The 20988-nt window shown below is 46.4% G+C and overlaps 1 protein-coding gene across 1 annotated transcript in view; it reads left to right on the forward strand.

Annotated features, from left to right (window-relative positions):
* Positions 1-20988, forward strand: part of ADCY2 (adenylate cyclase 2) — a 369183-nt gene that overhangs the window by 344311 nt on the left and 3884 nt on the right. The window contains exons 20-24 of the mRNA XM_069492150.1: positions 1019-1177; positions 3234-3380; positions 5097-5204; positions 14054-14168; positions 18549-18673. Of these exons, the coding sequence (XP_069348251.1) occupies positions 1019-1177; positions 3234-3380; positions 5097-5204; positions 14054-14168; positions 18549-18673 (654 nt within the window). The remainder of the gene's footprint in view (positions 1-1018; positions 1178-3233; positions 3381-5096; positions 5205-14053; positions 14169-18548; positions 18674-20988) is intronic.

The raw sequence follows: 20988 nt of genomic DNA on the forward strand, positions 1-20988 counted from the left end.
TCAAGTTTCAAATTGTGGATATTTTTTAAATTCCCATTTGTGCATGAGAGGCCATTTGTGTGCATGTGTGTACGTGTGTGTGTATGTTTTCTTTTGGACTGTCATTGGTATAATTAATCAAACCAACAAAACAAAACAAAAATCCTGCAGTTAGCTTTTCTTTGCATTTATTTATCAGTAAGTTACTATCTGTGTGAAATACACCCTCTCTATTAAGCCCTCCTATCATGAGGGGATTCATTCAAGAATATCCCAGTATATTAAATTATTTATATCATAGGAGGCACAAAATGATGCCAACATCAAAAAGACTCCTTGTCAGTAATTGGGCCTTTCCATTTTTAACAATGCTAATGACTAGTTTTAAAGTACATTATATTTTAATACATTATAAAGCATGAACACATAGTTTTTACCAGCAGGCACTATGTTAATTAAATGATATCAAAATGAACTTTTCTCTAAATATAATGAGTGATACTCTCTCAGTACAATGCAATCCCAAATGAAAAAAATCCATAATTTACAATGATTACTTAATTATATAATTTGTGGTAGGGAAAAACTAATTTACAAATACTAAAAGCAAATTGCCACAAACGAGCACTACTTTTTATGCAAATCATCAAACAATGCACTCTTTCTAAGGATGTAGTTTTCATTTATTTATCATTTACATTCTACTATGCCTCTTTGCAAAAATGATTCTGCCCATCCTTCATTAGCATAACTTCCCGAGAAGCTTTAATGCACTCTGACTTGGAAGCCTCCAGTGTAGCTGGTTGGCCCTTTCCTGAGGCGGGCCCCTGTTTTCACTTGCTTTTTGCAAATCCACGTCAGAGGTTGACCGAAAGACATTTCATGGGGACAGAGGGCTTAGTAGGGAAGGTGGCAGTTCTGTTCGGGGGTTCTTTTTTTTTGGTTTCGTTTTGTTCTTTTTATTTTCTCTTTAAAACCTCCACTCTCTGGCAGGACAAGATGCCTATTGTTTCTTTACCTCTGTGTCCTCTTGTAACAGAATGAATATTACTGTAGGTTAGACTTCTTATGGAAGAACAAGTTCAAAAAAGAGCGGGAGGAGATAGAGACCATGGAGAACCTGAACCGCGTGCTGCTGGAGAACGTGCTTCCCGCCCACGTCGCCGAGCACTTCCTGGCCAGGAGCCTGAAGAACGAGGTCAGGCCCGCCGGGCTGGGGGCCGGGGGCTGGGGATCGGACACCACGATGACCTCGGTGAAGGCTGAAACCTTCAGCAATGGCTTAGAGGCTGTGGCAGTTCGCACATCTGAGTGTTCAAAATGCCCAAGATGAGCCAGAATTTTTCAGTTTTCAAGAGGATTATTGGTTGGTGATAGAAACATCTGGCAGCACAGCCCATGGTCATCCGGGAGACTCAGGGTGGAGTATAAAGTGTAGCATTTACGAGCGTGGACTCTGCAGTTAGACGTGGTAGCTGCAGCCTGGGGCAAGGAATACAACTACTGCGTGCCTTAGTGTCCGTATTTGTAGATGGAGGACTGTACAGCAGCAGCCTCGTAGGACTGTGGTCTGGGCGAGTTAATGTGTGCAGCGTGTTCAGAGGCACCCATCCTGTCACACAGCGGGCACTCAGTTAAGTGCTGCTATTCTCGTGCTTATTCTTGTCATCGTCATTCCCCCAAAGGTCACTCTGGCCCCTGTCACCAGACAGTGGGGAAATGTAGGGTACAGAAGACCTGTCCTTGCCTTGCTAGGTGTACTTCTTTTCCTCAAGAGCAGGGAAGTCAGTGGAGTTTATATTACTTTTATAAAACCGACATTTTTTAACTAAAACAGGCTCCAAGAGGCTTACTTCTTCCCTGTGACCCTGACTCCCTGGATGCGGTCAGGGTTACTGAAACCAGCCTTGGTGATCACGTGTGCCACAGGTCGCCCACCAAGGATATGTGTGTTCACAAAAGCGACTGTGTTGCAGGGAGAGAAAGTACAAGTCTGCACAACAAGCTGGCTCAACGATACTGAGTGTGGAATTGAAAGGAAATCCTGGATTCTACTGTTCATGCATTTTGTACAGATTTTGAGGCAGTAGTGGAAGGCATTACTGGGTAGTTGGCCCTGAGGACAGGAACATGACGCGAGTCTAGCTTTTTCTCCATTGGGTTGCCATGCCCTGGTGTGTTGTAATGAGAACTCATTGAAGGAGAACGGTTCCTCTGAGGGGCCACCAAACCTTGGAGTTATTAGTTAAGTGCTTACTCTCTGCTTAGGGATTCATCTGGGTGCCCCAGAGAGAACAGCACACTGACAGTGTTCATGGGGAACGGGTTCCCTCACCCTGCCAGGCTCACAGGAAGCACCACCCACTAGCATTTTTCCCTCTGCTCGGATGTCGGCCATCTTTTTTGCCAGGGCTCTCCTCACGTTCCTGGTGGAGGGAGCACCTCCCATGGTGCATTGTGCCCACAATGGCACCTGGCCGTTCTGTGTCAGGGCCATCTCAGGGCCTGGAGAGCCCTTGTCAGTGGGAGGGCAGATCCTCCACACCTAGGACTAGCCCTCATGCCCCTCTAACCCTTTCTTTCTGAAACCTTCATTGAATTTGAAGGTGTCACTGTGTGTTGGGAAAATAATGGAAACACCTGGAAATTGTGTTTACAAGACCTTGCAATTTTACTCATGTCTGTGAATGAAGAACTATGAGTCTCTTTTTATTTAAAAACAAAGGATATCCCAAACAAATATTGTTGGTGTCTAATAGAATATGAATAAGTAGCCTGGGGAGTTCCATTGGTTCTTTCTGGTGTAAGTAAAGAATTGACTTGATGAGTTTCACCTATTCCTCTCAGAAGACAGGAAAGAGGAAAATTCATAAAGACGTCCATCCAGAGAACATAGCCATAACGAGTTATTTTAGGACAATCTAGTAGTTTGGGAAGTCACCTTTTAGTCATTTAAAGTACACTTTTTACTAATCCAAAACTCCGTGGTCTCTTGTAATTGTCTCAGGTAGAAATGACAGAGTGTGGTCTCTTGACAGAGAGGTACCTCCTCTTCGCTGGTAGTGGCAGTGGGAGCCTTCATTGGTGCCTCAGAAGCCTTCCCCTGAGAGCAATGGACAGGGGCTGGGGTGGGGCGGGTGGAGTGGCACACGTGAGTGATTTCTTTGTGACTCCGGGCATAAACAACACTTGCATTTGGAGTGTTTTTGTTTAAAAGGTCTCCTAGAGCTCATGCTTGCTTTTCTCTCGAGCAGGACTTATACCACCAGTCCTATGACTGCGTCTGCGTCATGTTTGCCTCCATTCCCGACTTCAAGGAATTTTATACGGAGTCAGATGTGAACAAGGAAGGCTTGGAATGCCTTCGGCTCCTGAACGAGATCATCGCCGACTTTGACGATGTAGGTACCCAGAGTTACCCTTGAGGGGCAGGAGTAGACCCAGTCCCACACCTCAAGATTCTTGTGCATTTGAAGTTAGTTCTGTACAGTGGCATATCTTTAAAAAGTTGTCTTTTGGCATAGTTTCTGTTGGCTGGCGTGAAAGCCTTTTGCTTTAATTAGGTCCTAGACTAATTCTGGGGAGACAAACACAATGTATTTTCAAAGCTGATATGACTGCTAGGAACAGCTACCAAAATCTATTAAATCAAATGTGTATCTGGTGTGCTAGTGAATTCTCTGCAAATGCTTGAACTCCAGGGAAAATACTTGCCCATACCTTTATATATAAAAAATAATGAATTATAATAGATTATTGTCACATCTGTGCATACTTCAAGGTCTTTGTCAAATATCAACTTGACTCATGCCTGGATGCCATATTTTATGCTTGAAAAAGCAATATGTATGTAGGATAATACAGCATATTTTAGAAGGGACAAAGTGTATGCTTTTGAATTTGAAATAGGTGTCATTTTCAACTTACTACGTAAAGAATAATGTGTTCTATTTTCTGCTAAGAACAAACACACCTCTGGTTTTAAGGACACTGCAGCTACACTATTCTTAACATTGTCATGCAAAGTAGAGGGAAATTGACATCTGGGAGCATATGTTCATCACGATTCATGGAATTTTGAAATACAGTGATAAGATTATGTAACATGAGGGTTTCAGACCGACCTTTTAAATGTCCTGTGGGCCGTGTGCATTTTGTCGTACCACCATCATCATCATGAAGTTGACACTAGCTATTCCTGGTGAGGTCATGACGGGCAGATGTCCACTGTTATCCTGGGTGCATAGTGGAAACCAGTGGCATGTGTGGCTCACTCAACCCTCAGTAAAATAAATGCCTCCCAGTCCTGACAGGTGAGTGACAGTGGATATGTGGCTGGGTGCTCACCTGTCTTAAATTCTTTGACATGTAATCCTGAAAGAATCTCCCCTGAAGGCTGGAGTACCAAGGACGGGCAAGAAAATGCTTCTGGTCTCCAGCTGGTGCCACTTGAGCCCTGGCCTCCTAAGCAGACACAGAGCCCTCCGGGGCTGCCCTCACTTGCACAGTCCCCCAGTCCTCCTCCTTCCTACAGCTTTGGCTCTGATGCTTACCTTTCCCCCACCCCATCCGAAGGCCGAAAGTAGTAGATTCAAGGAGTCAAGTGGGAACCCAAACAAGAAGTATTAGGATAGGGGCTGGTGGAAGGAGCCATTCTAGACCTTTATTCCTTCCATCTCAAGCACTCAGAGGGCAAACACCGATTCTCAGCACTAATGACTGGTCATAAATCTTCCTGACCATGCAAGGAAGACCTCACTCATTGAACCATAATTTTGTGTTTATGACTTTCAAACACATAATTGGGAAATTTATTTGAGGCCATTATCATTTGCGTCATAATTTATCTCAGTTCCTTCACTAGCAAAGTTTGAAAGGCAGTTCACGCTCACTGGAAGTACATCACTACACTGTATTTCCTTCGAAGCACACGCTCTTCATGAAATGCGTAAAACGTCCTTTCCCAGCAAAGCCCAAGGTCATAGGGGGAGTAAGCAGTGGTTGGAACAAGTCTGACTGGCATTGCTGTGAACGAGAATTTGAGAACATCTCTACAAAGTGCTCAGCTTCAGGTCAGCGCCCAGCTCAGTAACCAGATGGTTGTCATTGTTCCACAGCTGCTGTCCAAGCCGAAATTCAGCGGAGTTGAAAAGATCAAGACCATCGGCAGCACATACATGGCAGCGACGGGTCTGAGCGCCGTGCCCAGCCAGGAGCATGCCCAGGTGAGATGTGTTGGCTGCCCAGCAGCACACATGAGCCTCTGTGCGGCCCACAGGTCACACCTGGCCCAGAACAGTTGCGCCGTGACCTGTGAACTCTATGGTGTGTACAGCCTAAAGTCCAGCCCCACAGGAAAAGAAAAGAATTCCTTCTTAGGGTGTGAGAGTCAGTTCATATAACTCCTTCCGCTGGTGAACAGGAGCAGAAAAAAATAATCAGTAGCTGCTTGATACCAGATAAATATATAATGAAGTAAACGATGAAAACTATTTATTTAAAGGAGACTCATTAAGAATGGCTCCTGCTCTTTTGATTTAAAACAGTGTGGTCAAAAAACAGGTTGGCCACATAGAAATTTGATTGAACAGGTGATTTGGGCAAAATTGAGCATCTTTAATCAATTAGAGTTTTTGATATTTTCTGTTGTGTTGTGTTGTGTACGTGTTGTGTGTATGTGTGTGCGTGTGTTATTTGTATAACGTGTTGGGATACCGGTAGGGGCAAATAAGACCCCTCTCCCCTCAGGACTGTGGACTCTGCTGAGTTCAGCACAGGGAACTGCACTTACCAGACTCACTTTCTGCAGGCGGGCGGTTCCCCGCTGTCGGCTTGCAGACAGTTGCCTTCTCGCTGTGTCCTCACGTGGCAAGGAGAGAGAGAGATCTGGCGTCTCTTCCTCTTGTATTAATACGAGGGCACCAGTTCTACTGGGTCAGGCTCCACCCTTGTGACCTTGGTGAACCACAGTCACCTCCTAACAGGCCTGTCTCCAATACAGTCACAAGGGGGGTTAGGGCTTCAACATATGAGTTTGAAGGGTACACGATGCAGTCCAAACCACTCTCTTTGTTTAAAATTTCATTATTTTGGTTCATCATTTTTCTGCATAGATTTTGATTATTTTAAATATTGCATTACGATATCATTTCTCATGATTGCTGAGCTTTTTGGCACCTTCTAAAGCTTTGTGTCCAAGGTGAAGCCTCATTACCCTCGCCCGCATCCAGCCCCCATTTGGAGGCCTCTCCAGCTCGTCTCCTGGGGAAGGCTGTCTGGGGTATGTCCCCTGATCACGCCCGCCCCAGACCTTAGCTCCGTGACAACCAGCCACCGAAGCCTTGGCAGTGCCTTGGAGCAGGGACCTTCCAAGGCACCACCACATGAAGACCCGCTCTGCATTCAGCATGTGGGCCGGGCCACCCTCTGTCACCCTCTGCATCCCCGAGTGCCACCTGCACCTCTGACCCTGACTCTGCTTCCACCAGCCCCTGGTCTCCTGCATCTTCAAGAAATGTCTCCAGGCCTCTTCTCCTTTCCACAGTCACACTTTATGGACTGATAGTCCATCTCGACTGCCTTCATCTTTTGCCTTATACTTTCTCCCTAAGACTCCTCAATCCTGCCTCATCAGTGCCAAGGCCAGGACTTCTGCCCTTAATGATCAAAAAACACTGCCAAGTTCCAATTCCAAGTGTTTTGCATCCTCTGAGCTTTTGTTCTCCATGTCCTGTCTGTGGCTGGTTGGGGCGTTTGCCCAGAAATCTTCCGTCAGCATAAGAGCCCTTCCCTTGTCTGACTCCAGCCCGTGTCCCTCTCTGTGGGCCACTGTGGTGTCCTTTCCCCAACCCCTCCTCTCCACCAGGGGTCTCACCTAAGACTTCGTTCATCCCGTCTGCACACTGGATCCCACCAAAGCCATCTTCCACTGTTCTGACGGTGGGGCCAAGCTTGGCTATCACTTCCAGCCTCCTGTGCACACCTGCTTTCTACCACTACTGTCATTTTTTTCTTGTCCTCCCCACTCCAAAAACAGAGGGCCAACCTTCTGTCCCCAGTCCCCTGCCCTGACCCATCTCCTACCTCTCCCTGCAGTCTCTGCACCAGCCCTGAAACACACATGTACTTCTGTGCAGACCAATGTTCCCAGGGCACCCCTAAGCCTGCTGTGTTTCTTGTCCCTCAAAGTCCCCAGCAGGGGGCCGTCACCTAGTGATTACACGGGTTTGTCCACACAGTGATTGAGTGTGTGCCCACCCACCTCCCCAGCAGTGCCCAGCTTCCTTCACTCTGATTTACAAACCTGTCGCTCCCAACGCAAACCCATTTTTCCCTGACATTTTTGAACTTACTAAATGCCTCCTGAAACTTTAAACAAGCCTAGGAGGCAGGTGGTAAAAGTCCGCAGGGCTGCGGACCCAGGTACAGCTCCCCACGGCGGCCTCTGATGATGTCTCCCCTCCTCCTCCTCCTCCTCCTCCTCTCTCGCCCCTTCGCCAGCCCCCATCCTTCCCTGCTCACACCTGTGCCCCCGTGTTTGTGCCTATTCCATCCCTTCTACCCTGAGCAGCTGCGGCTATCTGTGAGCTGCTTACTGACTTCCTACTCAGTCACTACTGTTAGTATGTCACCATTTTCCGGGTAGAGTTGAAAAAGCACAACTTTCAAATGAGGCTGCTCATAACTGTCTATCATAGCTATGTTTTCTGCACTTCAGTTTCCTTGTGTGTAAAATGGCGATCGTGCCCAGTGCAGGAGGCTGTCGGGAAGACTGCATTTAATATGCAAAATACTTAATAGACTCCACGGGCATAGTAGGCAATAAAAATGCTAATAGTAATAATAATGCAATTGTGGTTTGTACCCTGTTTTGCATATTGGTGCCACTGACCCCTCCAATAGCACAGAGATAAGGGTTTGGGACACAAATGGAGTGTGATATGCTGTCTTATCCGTGGAGGGAATTTCTGCTCAATACTGTATGTGCTATGTGTGATTAGAGAATTTAATTAGATTCTTGGCAAGGTCATCCTAGAAATATTTTGCAGTGCAGTGAAGGTATTCTGAAAGGAAAGCTCATCACATTTGGTTGGGGGAAAATAACATGCTTTATAAATATATATGCTGATATTTTTATATGAAATGAATGTCACTTTTGCCTTTTGAAACCTACCTGAAATAATGAGCTTAAGCCTTTGTTTCTCTAGTTATAAACAAAATACTTTCTATTTATTATTTAACCAAATCTTTAGTTTGGCAACAAAAGATATTCAGTTTAAAAAATGTATAGGGTACCTGAAGGATTAATGTGTTTTTCTGAAATCTCAAAGAGGCAGAATACCTGGGTAATAGCCTTTTGAAATTTAGCTTTTATTTGTAATTATCTCTGCATTTCCCATCTGCAGTAGGAACATAGTTATCCATGGGGAAATAAACACATAGGAGCATACCCACATCCAGCCAGGGCGGGGCTTTGGTGCCCAGCTCTATTCTGCTTCACTTGTATTTTTTTAATGAAACAATGGATTCTAATTTTAAGCTTAAAGTCAGCACCATGACTAAATGGCTGCATTACATTTCAGAGCTGATTTGTTGTTTTTGAAAGAAGCAGGCATTTGTCAAGAAATAGAATATGAAATTGAGAGTGGGCTTGCATTCCAACGCTGCCCTCGTCTTTCTGTGAACACACGCCCCGAGGAGCGGCCAGTCTGGGCTGGATTCAGCAGTAGGAGGAAAGGGGAGCTTGCCCACTTCTGGGGCACTTTGCCCTGCGGACCTCACTTTTCTGAGCCCATCCTAGCAGCCCCTGCTTGTTTATATCTATGGCCTCGAGAGCAAACTGGTGGTTAGAGGTATGTTCTTGACTTGTGGAGTATTATCTTAAAAGGACGTTTCACTAAAAAATGATTATTTCTAGCTTCTGCTAAAAATTGGTGGGTTATCTCCCTGGTCTTCATTCCTGTTGATGACAACCAGGTGGAGCTTGTAAGCAGCTGCTCCATTCAGACCTGGCAATCTCTCCCCAGTTTGCCACAGTCCACACTGCTCCCTATTGCCTCATTCCCTCTGCTGCACTTCAGAGCCTCCCCTGCTCAATGTCTGAGGGGTGGTTCAAGCCCTACTGTAGAAGAATTTCTTCTTCATGCCCCAATCATGAGCTAACTCTAATCTTAGCATTATGTAAATAGTAGTTTTTATCTTTTCCAAACAAATTTTGCTAGGAATTTAAATAAGTCAAAACCAAATTGTAAGGAGGAAAATCATTCAAACCCATGCTTTGATCATAGTATTGTTGTAAGAAGCCATACCTCTAGCTTTTATTCACAATTCTGAGTAGATTGATGCCCATCGCCAGGCACACGCTGGAAGGAAATAACTTGCGCTGCCAGAACAAATAAGGAGCAGAGAAGGGCGGGGAGCACGGGGAGCAGGGGTGGTTTCTTCTGTATCAAGGTATGAGCACTGGTGCTCGTTCAGTTTTTTAAAACATTTGTGTTATTGCTGTCTTTTTAATTATTTTATTTAAAAATTATTTTGTTTAAATGTTATTTAAAATAAATTTATCATTTTACTTGTTTACATATCTAAGCACATTCCTCAGCAGGTTTGCGGGTTGAGGGCAGGGAGTGGTTCAAGAGCACCATGTGGCTTTTGCCGAGTTGGCCCCGTCGAGATACCTCCAGGACTAGCCTTAGCATTTCTCTACTATTCCACTGCATCCATCCCCCAAATCAGATACCGGCCTCCACAGGAACCACCTCTGAGATTCCTACACTCGTTCACACTCACCCACCGTATTAGCAAAACCAAGCTGGCCGACAAAGCAGTGAGCAGGAAACATTTCCTCCCCACAGGCCCTGACTCCTGTGGACACTCCCTCTCTGCTGGACCCAGGGGCCGCCCAGCTCGGCGGGCAGGGATCTTAGTTAGCTGTTAGGTCATCCAGCAGACCTTTTCTTTCCCAAGTGCCAAGTTCTGGGTATCTGCTGCTGACAGCCCTTGGAGTTTCACAGTCTGGAAATGAACCAGGAGTGCACACAGCACCTCCGAAGTGAGGGGAGCACACAGGCTGGGAACACTGGAGGGACCCGCCAAGGGGGCCAGAGAGGCAGCAAGGAGTCCTGCTGGGGGTTTCTGCTGCCGGTTTCCTAGCAGCTAAGTGGTTCATTGAAACTAGTAACCCTACTTCCTTTGGCTGGTAAGAACAGAGATCCTTTAAGTCTCTGCTGAAATGGAAATCAGAATCTCCAGGCTGCGTGCTTTTGTACAAACACGAAAGCTATTATGTGTCGTAGGTAAAGAATAATTGCCTCCTACTTTCATGCTGTTTACAGGAAACGAAAAACTGAAAGAAAATGAACCACCCCTCTTCACTATACATACTTACAATCTCGAAAACACTTAGAATGTCAGGCACTTAGATCATTGTTACAGCTGCACATCAGTGTAGGATGCTCCATGTGTGGAAAGAGGGAGAAATACCAAACTGAGTCCTAACGTACTTTCTCACTGACGGCTTCCTCCTAGTTGCTTTTTGTGTCAAGCAGAAGGATACGCTTCTCTGCACTGTTATGAAGGAAACTAAGTAAATCCTAAGCCCCAGGGGTGCAGGTTGAATGCATCACCTATATCCATTCATTTAATCTTAACTGCAACCCAACAAGGTAGTTAGTTGTTGTCCCATTTCACAGATGAGGAAACAAGACCAGAGAAGGGAAGTGGCTCTGCCAAGGCCACACAGCTAATGACTGCAGAAGCTGGAGCCAGTTTTGCCTGACTCAGGCGATACTCGCTGAGCACCCTCCCAGGTGAGCTGCTTATCTCAGCGGCAGCTTTCATGCTCACTTGGAAGAGGGTTGATGTCCCCTTCAGAAAACCGAGAAGTCTGGTCAGATCTAGGAGCCCCAGGCAGGAGAACAAGTGTTCCTTAGATAACAATCCCCAGTTCCCATCAAAATCAGACAAAAGGAGTTTGAACACCAGAAGTTTTCCAGCACAGAACACAGTGCCAGGCACATAGCAGGTATTCAGTGAATATTTGTGGATGGAAAAAGAGAGGGGAGAGAACAAGAGACGACGGTCATGTTAATTTTAGCCTAAAATCTTGAGTTGTTACCAGTCACTTAGGTTATAAAATAATCTCAATAAACATGCATCTACTTTAAGCAATGTTCCTTGCTGGTGAAACTTCCAAAACAACCAGCTGGTAAAATTCGTTCCAGAAAACTGAATAAATAGCCTCACTGTGTAGCTGAAAGTCAGTTAAATATTGGAGGATATCTAACAGAAATTATTTGGATCGTGGGAGAAATAACTGCTTCATACTGCCATCAAATATTTATGAAGAGCTCGATGATAAAGACTTTTTGAAATGAATTGAGTTCTTTAGAGCCTGAACATAATTTTTTCTAGGGTTTACTAAGCCCAAATGAGTTATTGACATTGGATTTAAACCCCATTCCCAGAACTCAATCTCTTCTTTTATTACTGAGGCCACTTAAAACCTCTAGTTTAAACCTACTGCCTGAAAACAGATCGGGCCATGATTTATCCTGGAGCGGAGCTTGTTTGCTGCACCTTGGTTTGGTAAAAAGCAAACCCTGTCTCCCATGGCAAATGTGACTAGGATAGTTGCAATTTTTACTACACAAGAGTCTGCTTGTTGATTTAACAGCTTGAGCTTCCTGTTAAGGAGCAAGATGTTTTCCAACTGATGGGACAAACCTCCAAATCATGTTTTCCCCATAAGTCATGAGACAAAAAAATATCAGTGAGCTACGATAGAAAAGCCCAACTGTTCTTAAGCAATGACACTTTGCATTTCCACCAAAGTTAGCTGGCAGTTTGCTTTGTAGTTCCAATAGTTTAATTGCTCCGTTTTTCTCCCACAATTTTAAATTGAGGATTTATGGCAATAATACTGTTTCATTCATCTTTTTCGAAAACGATATGATTCATCTGAGGAAAGGAAAAATATCTTCCTCTCTTAACCAGAAATGTGTCCTCTCCACTTGTATACATATTATTTGGTGGAATGATTCTCACCTGGGAGCAATTTTGCCCTCATTTGTCAATGACTGGAGACCATTTTGGTTGTCACAACTTGAGGTAGGCGATGCCACTGACATCTTGTAGGTAGAGGCCAGGGATGGTGCTAAACCCCCCACGATGGACAGGACATCCCCCCGGACAAAGAATTATCCAGTTCGAATGTCAGTGGTGCCAAGGTTGAGAAGCCCTGCTTTAGCACACTACCTCTCCATTCTCCTTCTTCAAACACTGTGTGGATTAGTTGAATAATCCTTTTTTCCTTTTCCTTTTCCCTTTAGCTGTTGCCTTGGTTTCCTCTGCCTCACTGTCGTCTTGAATAGGAGGTTCATGTCCAATGTCTCCATCTGCCTTCTCACTCACCCCAAAGGACCCCTGAAAGCTAGTTTTTGTCGTCTCTTTCCATGGACAATGCTCCCCCAAGGTCACCAGGTGCCTCCTCTTTGTCCCTGAGACCTTTCTCGATCGATCTCTCATTTAGCTCCCTCTGGGATTCAATAGACTGTAACACTCGTCCCCAACATCATTATCGAGTGCTTCTTCTGTGCCAGGGCCTTAATCTGCTGTGGAGACAGAGATTAAAAGAGCTCATGAACCAGTGGGGGGGGCAGACTTCCAAAGAGAGACAGCATTGATTTCAGTGCTGACACAGACGTCCCTACCGCAGGCCACCGATGCATGGCTGGGACTGCATTTCGGCTCAGCCTGGGAGGAGCTGGAACAGAAACCTCCCCCCAAACTATTTTCATGCACCCAACCATCAATTACTGGGGTAGCAGGAACCTTCTGAATGTGTAAATTAGTTGAACAAATTCTGTGTACACATGAATAGAGAATCTATTTTTAAAACATAACCCAAAATAGAAATGTTTAAAAAGATGAATTTCAGAAGTAAATATACATATAATACTATAAATTAATGCTAAATATAAACTGGTAACAGGAATAATAAATAGAAATATTAGGAAAGCAACATAGAAACTCCCACTTGTCCCTGTTGGAAACCTCCAGGACTTCTCTCCTCCAGCACCGTAATTCTCTCATCCTCATGGGATGACAGAGCACTGAGGATGAGTCAACTCAGGAAACTGTCACCCCCATACATTTGCCAGGGCTGCCGTAGACTAGGGCCTTAAACAACAGAAATTGTTGTCTCACAGTCCTGGAGGCTGGAAGCCTGAGGACGGGGCGGGGGCAGTGTTGGTTCCTCCTGAGGACTCGCTCCTGGGCCTGCGGACGACACTTTCTCCCTGTCTTCACGTGGCCTCGTCCGTGTCCGAATCGCCTCTCCGTGTAAGGACTCCAGTCATGCTGGATTAGAGCCCACCCGTACGAGCTCATTTTACCCAATCTCTCCTTTAAAGACCCTCTCTCCAAATCCAGTCACATTTGGAGGTACGGGGTCAGGACTCCAACATAGGAACTTGGAGGGACACAGTTCAGCCCTTAACACCTTCTGCCTCTAGGCATAAAAGGGCGGAAAGAGGGGATGTTTCCAGAAGCAGGGAGAGCTGCAGCGGGGGACAGTGGTGGCCCCCAGGGGAAGCCCTGATCAGGGATGAGGAGGAAGGACAGAATTTCCCACCGGGCAGCTCCGGGCAGGGAGGGGCCGAGTCAGCCTCCAGAGCCCAGCCCAGCAGGGAGGGTGTGGAGGGGCAGAGGGAGAAAAAGGCGAGAGCCCCGCCTCAAAGCAGGCTTCCACCTGCTTCCCCTGGTGACTTCTGGACTAAAACAACATAGCCTCTCCTCGGTCGGCCAGCACGTCTCGGCCTGCGTGGCACTTTTGGCCTGAAGGTGCTTGAGAGACTCAAGTCAATGTCTTCTAGAGTTCATGCTCCCTGGGCCACAGCAGTGCAGACAACGTGCTTCCTGCGATGAGATTTAACTTGCAAAATGCCTGCAGTGCCTTGCAGCCTTATGGTTTGTCACATTCCTTTTCGACTGGAGCTCAGGTTTGGGGCTGAGGGGAATACTTCCCACTTTGTTAAGCTCTAATCCCATCTGCATGTGGTTGTCTTTTCTTTAGGAGCCCGAGCGGCAGTACATGCACATCGGCACCATGGTGGAATTTGCTTTTGCCCTGGTGGCCAAACTGGACGCCATCAACAAGCACTCCTTCAACGACTTCAAACTGCGAGTGGGTATGTGGGGCAAAGAGGTCTGGGTCTCAGCTGCAGAATAAAGAATGAAGTCATGGGAGATGCAGATAGTCCTTGGGATACTGGAGTAGAACAATTACAAATGCATCCTTAGGGCAGCAAGACTGGATTACAGAGGGAAGGGTTCAGGAAAGCTTATAAGGCATTTTTGCACAAATTAGAAAAAAACACCCCTTATAGGTGGTCCTAGGCTGTAGGCACTCGGTTTAGCAAGTGGAGCGTGGGCTGGATTTCAGTCCTCACGGCCCTGCCCCTCCAGCCAAGGTCCTGTCTGCAGGGCACGGCGTGCACATCCTGAAGCCGTCCCGAGTTGCTGATGGACTTGCTCTAAGCCATCGGCTGAAAGTGGCTCCATTACCTTGTTACAGACTATTTCTACAGCGAACCAGAGCCTGCCACTGACTGTAAGAGAATTCCAGATTTCAAAGATGTAAAAATGTTTTTTTTTTAAAAAAAGGATCTTAGAATTGTTAAAATACAGTCTCACCTTCCTGGGCCCACAGCCTGCAAGAACACAAAATGTGTGTCCAAGTTCTGAAATAGCTAAAGCTTTTCAGATCGTGTCCAAATCCTACAGGAAAATCCTACTTTCTTTAAAGTTTTTATAAAAAGTAACCTTTACTTTGTTGGGGAAAAAAAAAGACTTTCTGATTTCTAAGTTCTTAAACTTTAAGTTGAGTTTTTTTTAGCATGTTTCATCACTTGCTTTTTGCAAGTTCTTGTTTTTAAAAATATGCCATCAAGTTAGCTCATACTTACTTTGTAATGTGTGGTTACTTGTAACCATTCACGATTTGTAAGAGCTTCTTTGACCACTTTATGATTTTCTTGGCAACACATTTTACTTCTGAAAGTTGGTCCATATAAGACTAATTCTTGTGACAAGTTCTATCTGAATGGTTTTTAACTTTCTCTTGCATAGGGATTTCAACTTTTAAAAAAAATCCAACATTCAAAGCTTTCTTTACTGTGGGTGTGTCCTGATTTTAATTTAAACCTACAAATATTTTGCATCTCTTTAACAAGTAAGAATCTCTTCTCTGCATGTGCTATTAGTTGTCAGCATCTAAGCACATTTTTCTTTACAGGTTCTCACCTCTGTGTGTGATGAACCTTTATCGGGGGCTCTGCCGTATACAAAGCTGGGTCAGGTGGGCAGGACACAACCTGCTGCCCACATCAAACCTGGAGACATACCTTTGGTTCTAGACCCTCTGTGTTGTTTTGACAGGTGGAAAATGGGCTCCTCAAACTTTCATACTACCTCTCTTTTAAAAAGAAAATCTATTACCTGGGAGAATGTCCCCCTCTATGGTCAAACACATATGGGACAAAATATTAATAACACTGCCCTGCACTGCAGCCTGGGCACAGGACAGTTACTTGCCAGTCACTGTGCTACATCCAAGGCTTCATTTTCTTGGTCTAGATTTTAATGATATTGTTCAATTAATATGAGTGGTTGAATGGACCTCCTTCAACAGGTGTTTGAGATTGAGTGCCTATTTTACCCAGATTATTAGATAACTGTTAATAATAATGTCTATACACTCAACCCCACATATCAGCCCTTTTATTAATAGATTTCCACGGATGCCTAAACTCAATGTTTCCGTTGGCCTTTGAGTCTTCCTTTCCCCAAAGCCTCAGCCTCTCCTAGGAGGCGGCTTCCCTGCTGGAGCTTGGTGCATGGCGCCGCTAAGTGGCAGCTCAGGGATAGGAACTCAGAAGAGTGACATTGCCAACAAAAAGCAGTGGTGCAAATAAGCAGCCAAATTCACTCCTAGCATCATTTTCTGCATATCAGGCTGTAGAATCAGTTGGTTAATCAGAACCACAGATTGAGCCCACTCCTGCACTAAGTGGAGATGGCCCAGTTGCCAGCAATTACCAATCCAGCCTCCCCCCACCCTGCCCCCACCTTGGAGCTGCTGACCACGCAGGAGTCAGCAGCAGCCAGGAGAAAAGCTCACGGAAGGCCGGGCTGTAATCACCGGCCAGCGTCCAGCAGCTGCCTCCCGGGTACTCTGACCTGCGCTGCAGAGCTGGAATAAGTTATTTGCAATGTCCAAAGCAGGGGTGTGTTTTATTGAGTACCCTACAAAGGCAAAGGAGAATTTATTTCTCATCTCTTTAATACCTGCAAAGATTTTTCTGGAACAGTGTTTGGACTGAGTTTCCTGGCCTAAGTCTCTATTGCAGAGGGGAAGCTTTGCCTAGGATCTATGGTAAGTGGCAGCACACTGAGCTGTCCAGCAGTTAGAAGTTAAATCTCACAGGCACACCCCCTTCATCAATACAGTTTGACTAATGCAGGAAGGTGGGTCCTGGAGATGTAGTGGGAACAATCGGCCAATCTCAATACCCCTGTTTCTGGTGCTGTGGCCTCCTTCACGCCACTCCCACCTGTGGGCTGTGTGTTCCAACGGAGTTCTCAGGACCTGTTCAGCTGGGTGGGGGAAGAGCCCAAGCCTCACCTTGATGAGAGAAGTTGATCTGACTTTTGAAGCTTCGGCTCCTGGTGGCAGATGCCATCTCCACATTCCACATGGTGTCAAAGCGCACCCTGACCCCACATGCAAACATTGATTATCCGTGGTTTTTGTCATTGCGATTACCAAGAGGAGAGGTCAGCGCAGTCACTGTCACCTGGGGAGGAAACACATAATGCCCAGGTGCCCCAAGAATCCAAGGACTCGGTCTTGCCCCGGCAAGAACTGGTCCAGCAGGGCTGAGGAGAGGTGGCTTCGGGAATCGCTGCAGCGACCTTCTGGTGAAGTCTCCTAAGAGAACACAGCTCGTGAGGAGGCTTACGCCCCGGAGGGCCGCTGTTCCTCACTCGGATGAACGCAGAGCAGTAAAGCCCCTCTTCAGGGGCCAGGAGCCCCAGCTGCCAAACTGACCGGCCTTCCAGAGCTTTCCTGGAGACCGCACTGTGCGTCCCCGCCCCTCGCTAAGGGTGAGCTCAGTCTGCCCTCCCCGACGGCCCCAGCATCCCCTCCAAAGCCGGGTTCTTAGGGACCCCCCCCCCGGTCCACTCTGTTCTACCTCTCATCTTCTCCCCCTTGTGCATTTGTAGGTGGCAAATTTCCCCAAGTTTGTATTCCATCAAAATCTCTTTCTTACGCACATCACGATTCTTTTTTGATGCTGTGATGCGGGTGGAATCCCTCACCAGCAGCAGCACAAATTTGGGGGAGTCCTTTGGAAAGTGGGTTAGCAATGAGAATCACTGCCACGGACACGAACATGGTCCCCTTGAATTCCATGAACAGGCGAATGGGATGTGCACAGAAGCCTGTGGTGGAGACGGGGGGGTCTAGTTGTTAGGAGCAGGGCCGTGGAGCCAGCGCCTGCCTTTGTGTCCTGCCTGTCATCTGCTCCCTGTCAGATGGTGGCTCCCTGAACGACGGAGGTGAAGTAGCTCTGCCCAGCCCGAGGGCTGCTGTGAGAATCAGAGAAGAACATGTCTCTGTGAAGCCTTAGACTAGTGCGTGGGAGTGGAAAGTGCTAGAGCCGCCACGGTGGCCATTGCTGTTTCAGCAAAACCTGGGAGCGAACCCGACAGTCCTACAGCAGCAGAATGGCCAGTGAAGCGCAGCCTCTAAGTGTAGTCATTTAAAGTAAAAACCTGTTTATTTCGGCCGGGCGCGGTGGCTCATGCCTATAATCCTAACACTCTGGGAGGCCGAGGCGGGAGGATCGCTCAAGGTCAGGAGTTCGAGACCAGCCTGAGCAAGAGTGAGACCCCCCATCTCTACTAAAAATAAAAAGAAATTATCTGGAAAACTAAAAATATATATAGAAAAAGTTAGCCGGGCATGGTGGTGCATGCCTGTAGTCCCAGATACTTGGGAGGCTGAGGCAGGAGGATTGCTTGAGCCCAGGAGTTTGAGGTTGCTGTGAGCTAGGCTGACGCCACGGTACTCTAGCCTGGGCGACAGAGTGAGACTCTGTCTCAAAAAAAAAAAAACCAAAAAAACCCTGTTTCTTTCAAAATTAACATTTACTCTAAAACTATTAGAAAATAGTATAATAATCATCTCTTGCCTAAAATTATATAGCAACATAGAAAAACAATTGTATCATGTTTAGTTTTTTAAATCATACCGATTTTATGTTATTATAGAATAATGGTAAATGGACATATAAACATGAATCAGGGTCTAGAAGGAAAAAAAGACAAAGGTTTTTACATTTTTAAGAGGACAAAGTTAGAGGAATAATTTTTCTTTGTTTTAGAACTTCATGAGTTCCACTAATGTTTGTTTAGTAATGATTCAAGAAAGGGGTTATAAAACTTTCCCATTTAAGCCAGTTGCTATAATTTGAACCCTGTTAACCCGACTCTGTTTGTCACAGGTATCAACCACGGGCCTGTGATAGCCGGTGTGATTGGCGCCCAGAAGCCACAGTACGACATCTGGGGCAACACCGTCAACGTGGCCAGTCGGATGGACAGCACCGGCGTCCTGGACAAAATACAGGTACTGCGGGCTGACTGTCGTCCCTGGCCGTGTCTGTTCTCTTGCAAACTGTAAATAAGTATTAATTAATATAATAATAATGATAATACTTTAAGACAAAGGAAAGAATATAAACCTTGAAATTTACTTAAATATTTTTATTGAGGAAATGTCAGGGTTCTTTTTAATTGGCTGTTAATGAAAACAACAACAAAATTCCAATAGTGTAAAGGCGATGGCATCTGTGAAAACAATTGACCCAGCAACGACCAGCGTGGCCGTCCGACAGCCCTGAGCGTTAAGTGCGGGAGTGGAGCCTCCTCTCCGGTTCCTCCTCCCGGCCCAACACCTGCAAAAGGGCCTTGCAAACCAGGGGAGCCATGAAACCAAAGCCAGACGTAACCCCACCTTCCTCTCTCAGGACGCTGAACTGAGAGGAGAAGGGAAGAGATGAAATAGAAGGTTAATAAAAATGGCAGCTCTGGAATCCACCCAAGTGGGGAAATGGAAGCTCTGACAAATTAAAAGCAGTGATTAGAGAAAAATAAAATTATTTTGTGTTAAGATTCCCATTGCTCATTAAATCAATAACCATGCTTACAGTAACTATAATTACAATAGCACTAATATTTTAGAAAAAAAAAGTACTGAAAAGACAATAGTGTGTCATTAGAACTCTGCTGAAACTACCCCAAATGCTTCAATACAGCAGGGGCCAATCTGGGATGGAAGGATGACAGAATCCATAGAGAAGGAGAGCGAGGGAGAAGGGAGGCTGCCGAGATGGCATATCAGTCTGGTCAAGTCTATTCTTTAATTCATTCAACAGCCATGTGCCATGTTCCTGCCATGTGCTGCCTTAGGCGCCGTGGTCATTGGCTATGGAGACTTCCCAGTTGCCCACCCAAGAGAGGAACAGTGGAGCATTTTGGCAACTTAGTCTAACTGTATCCCAACTGCACCAATGATTCTAGGACTTTCTGCATGAAGATCTCTGGCCACTCCCAATGCCCAGGGATGCTCCAGCCATCCTGGACAACCTGGAGTCCTCTCTTTGGTTGGGGAGGGGCCAAGAACACACTCGCCCACCTGCAGGCCACCCATGTCCCCACCCAGAATATTCAGAAGATGGATGATAGTTTTTAACATGCCTTACAACTCCCCAGGCAGTTTTTAAACACTTGGGGTAAGTATCAAAAGCAATTTAAGAGAGGCTGGTCATGGAGAGTTCTCCCACCTAGAGATCATAAATCCCCTGCAGGTCAGTGTTTAAAATGAGTTTGGGCTCATTTGTGTCTCTAGGAGGACTGTGGGCATCATAAAACTCCACGTGACTCAGTGCCGGTCAGCCGCCTGGACAGGCTCCGAGCACTCTGATCCTGGGAGAAGCTAAGACCGTTTGCAAGCCTGTGTGCGCTCCGCTGAGCTCAGCAGCTGGAAGGTTCACATTTGGGTGGGTTTTCTTCTCCTGGGGGTTCAGCTCCCTCTGGCTCCAGCAGCTCTCATTTTCATTTACATGCAAAAAAAAATAGTAGTGAGGTGCCAGGGAAAATAAAAAATGATGCCCAGACGATTAAAAGGCTTCTCCTGGGCCTGAGGAACAGGTTCTTTTTATTAAAGAGCATTAAATTCCCAGTGTGTTTTCCAGCCTTGAAGCTGAAAGAACAGCATAGGAAGCTCACTCAGCGAGCCAGCCAGGCCCTTCCTCAACCTGGGGTGACAGTGACTGGTGTTCAGCAAGGTGGACAGCTCCGTCCTCGGGGCTTTCACCTTGGTGTGGAGCGGATCCGTTAGTGGCTTGGGGTTACACATACCAATGGATGGTTCAAAAATGCCAGTGATGAGAGCAGCAGTCAACACCTAAACTGGACAATTAACCTCCGAAGTGCCAAAAGATCTGTTTGTTCTCTGTGTGGAAGGTGACGATTCAAATGCCCGAGGAATTCTCTAATCCTGCCTGCCCTGAGATCTCTGATCACGCGGACATGTTCGCCACCCGAGTTCCTTGGCTAGCTCCCTCTCATTCCAGTTCTCACCCTGTGCCCAGAGCCCTTCCTGTGCTTCTGCCCTCCCTCTGGGAGCGTCCGGCACCTGCACCCCATTTTCCTTCCTGCTGTGCTCACGGGGACCCCCACGTCGGGCTCTGTGTGAGGGGCTGGCCATTGGGTCACGTGGCAGGGAGATGGAGTGATTTTCCAGCTCTTTCCCTCAGCCTGCCCTTGACATCTTTGCCTGGCCGACTTCGCCTAGTTTCTGAGCGTCCCCTGGTGCTGTCCTGGGTTCTCATGAGCGCAGTGCCCTGATGGTTTCGATGCACTGCTGCCTCTCCCCCCGTG

The sequence above is a fragment of the Eulemur rufifrons genome, chromosome 17 (genome assembly GCF_041146395.1).
Source record: "Eulemur rufifrons isolate Redbay chromosome 17, OSU_ERuf_1, whole genome shotgun sequence".
Taxonomy (NCBI): Eukaryota; Metazoa; Chordata; class Mammalia; order Primates; family Lemuridae; genus Eulemur; species Eulemur rufifrons.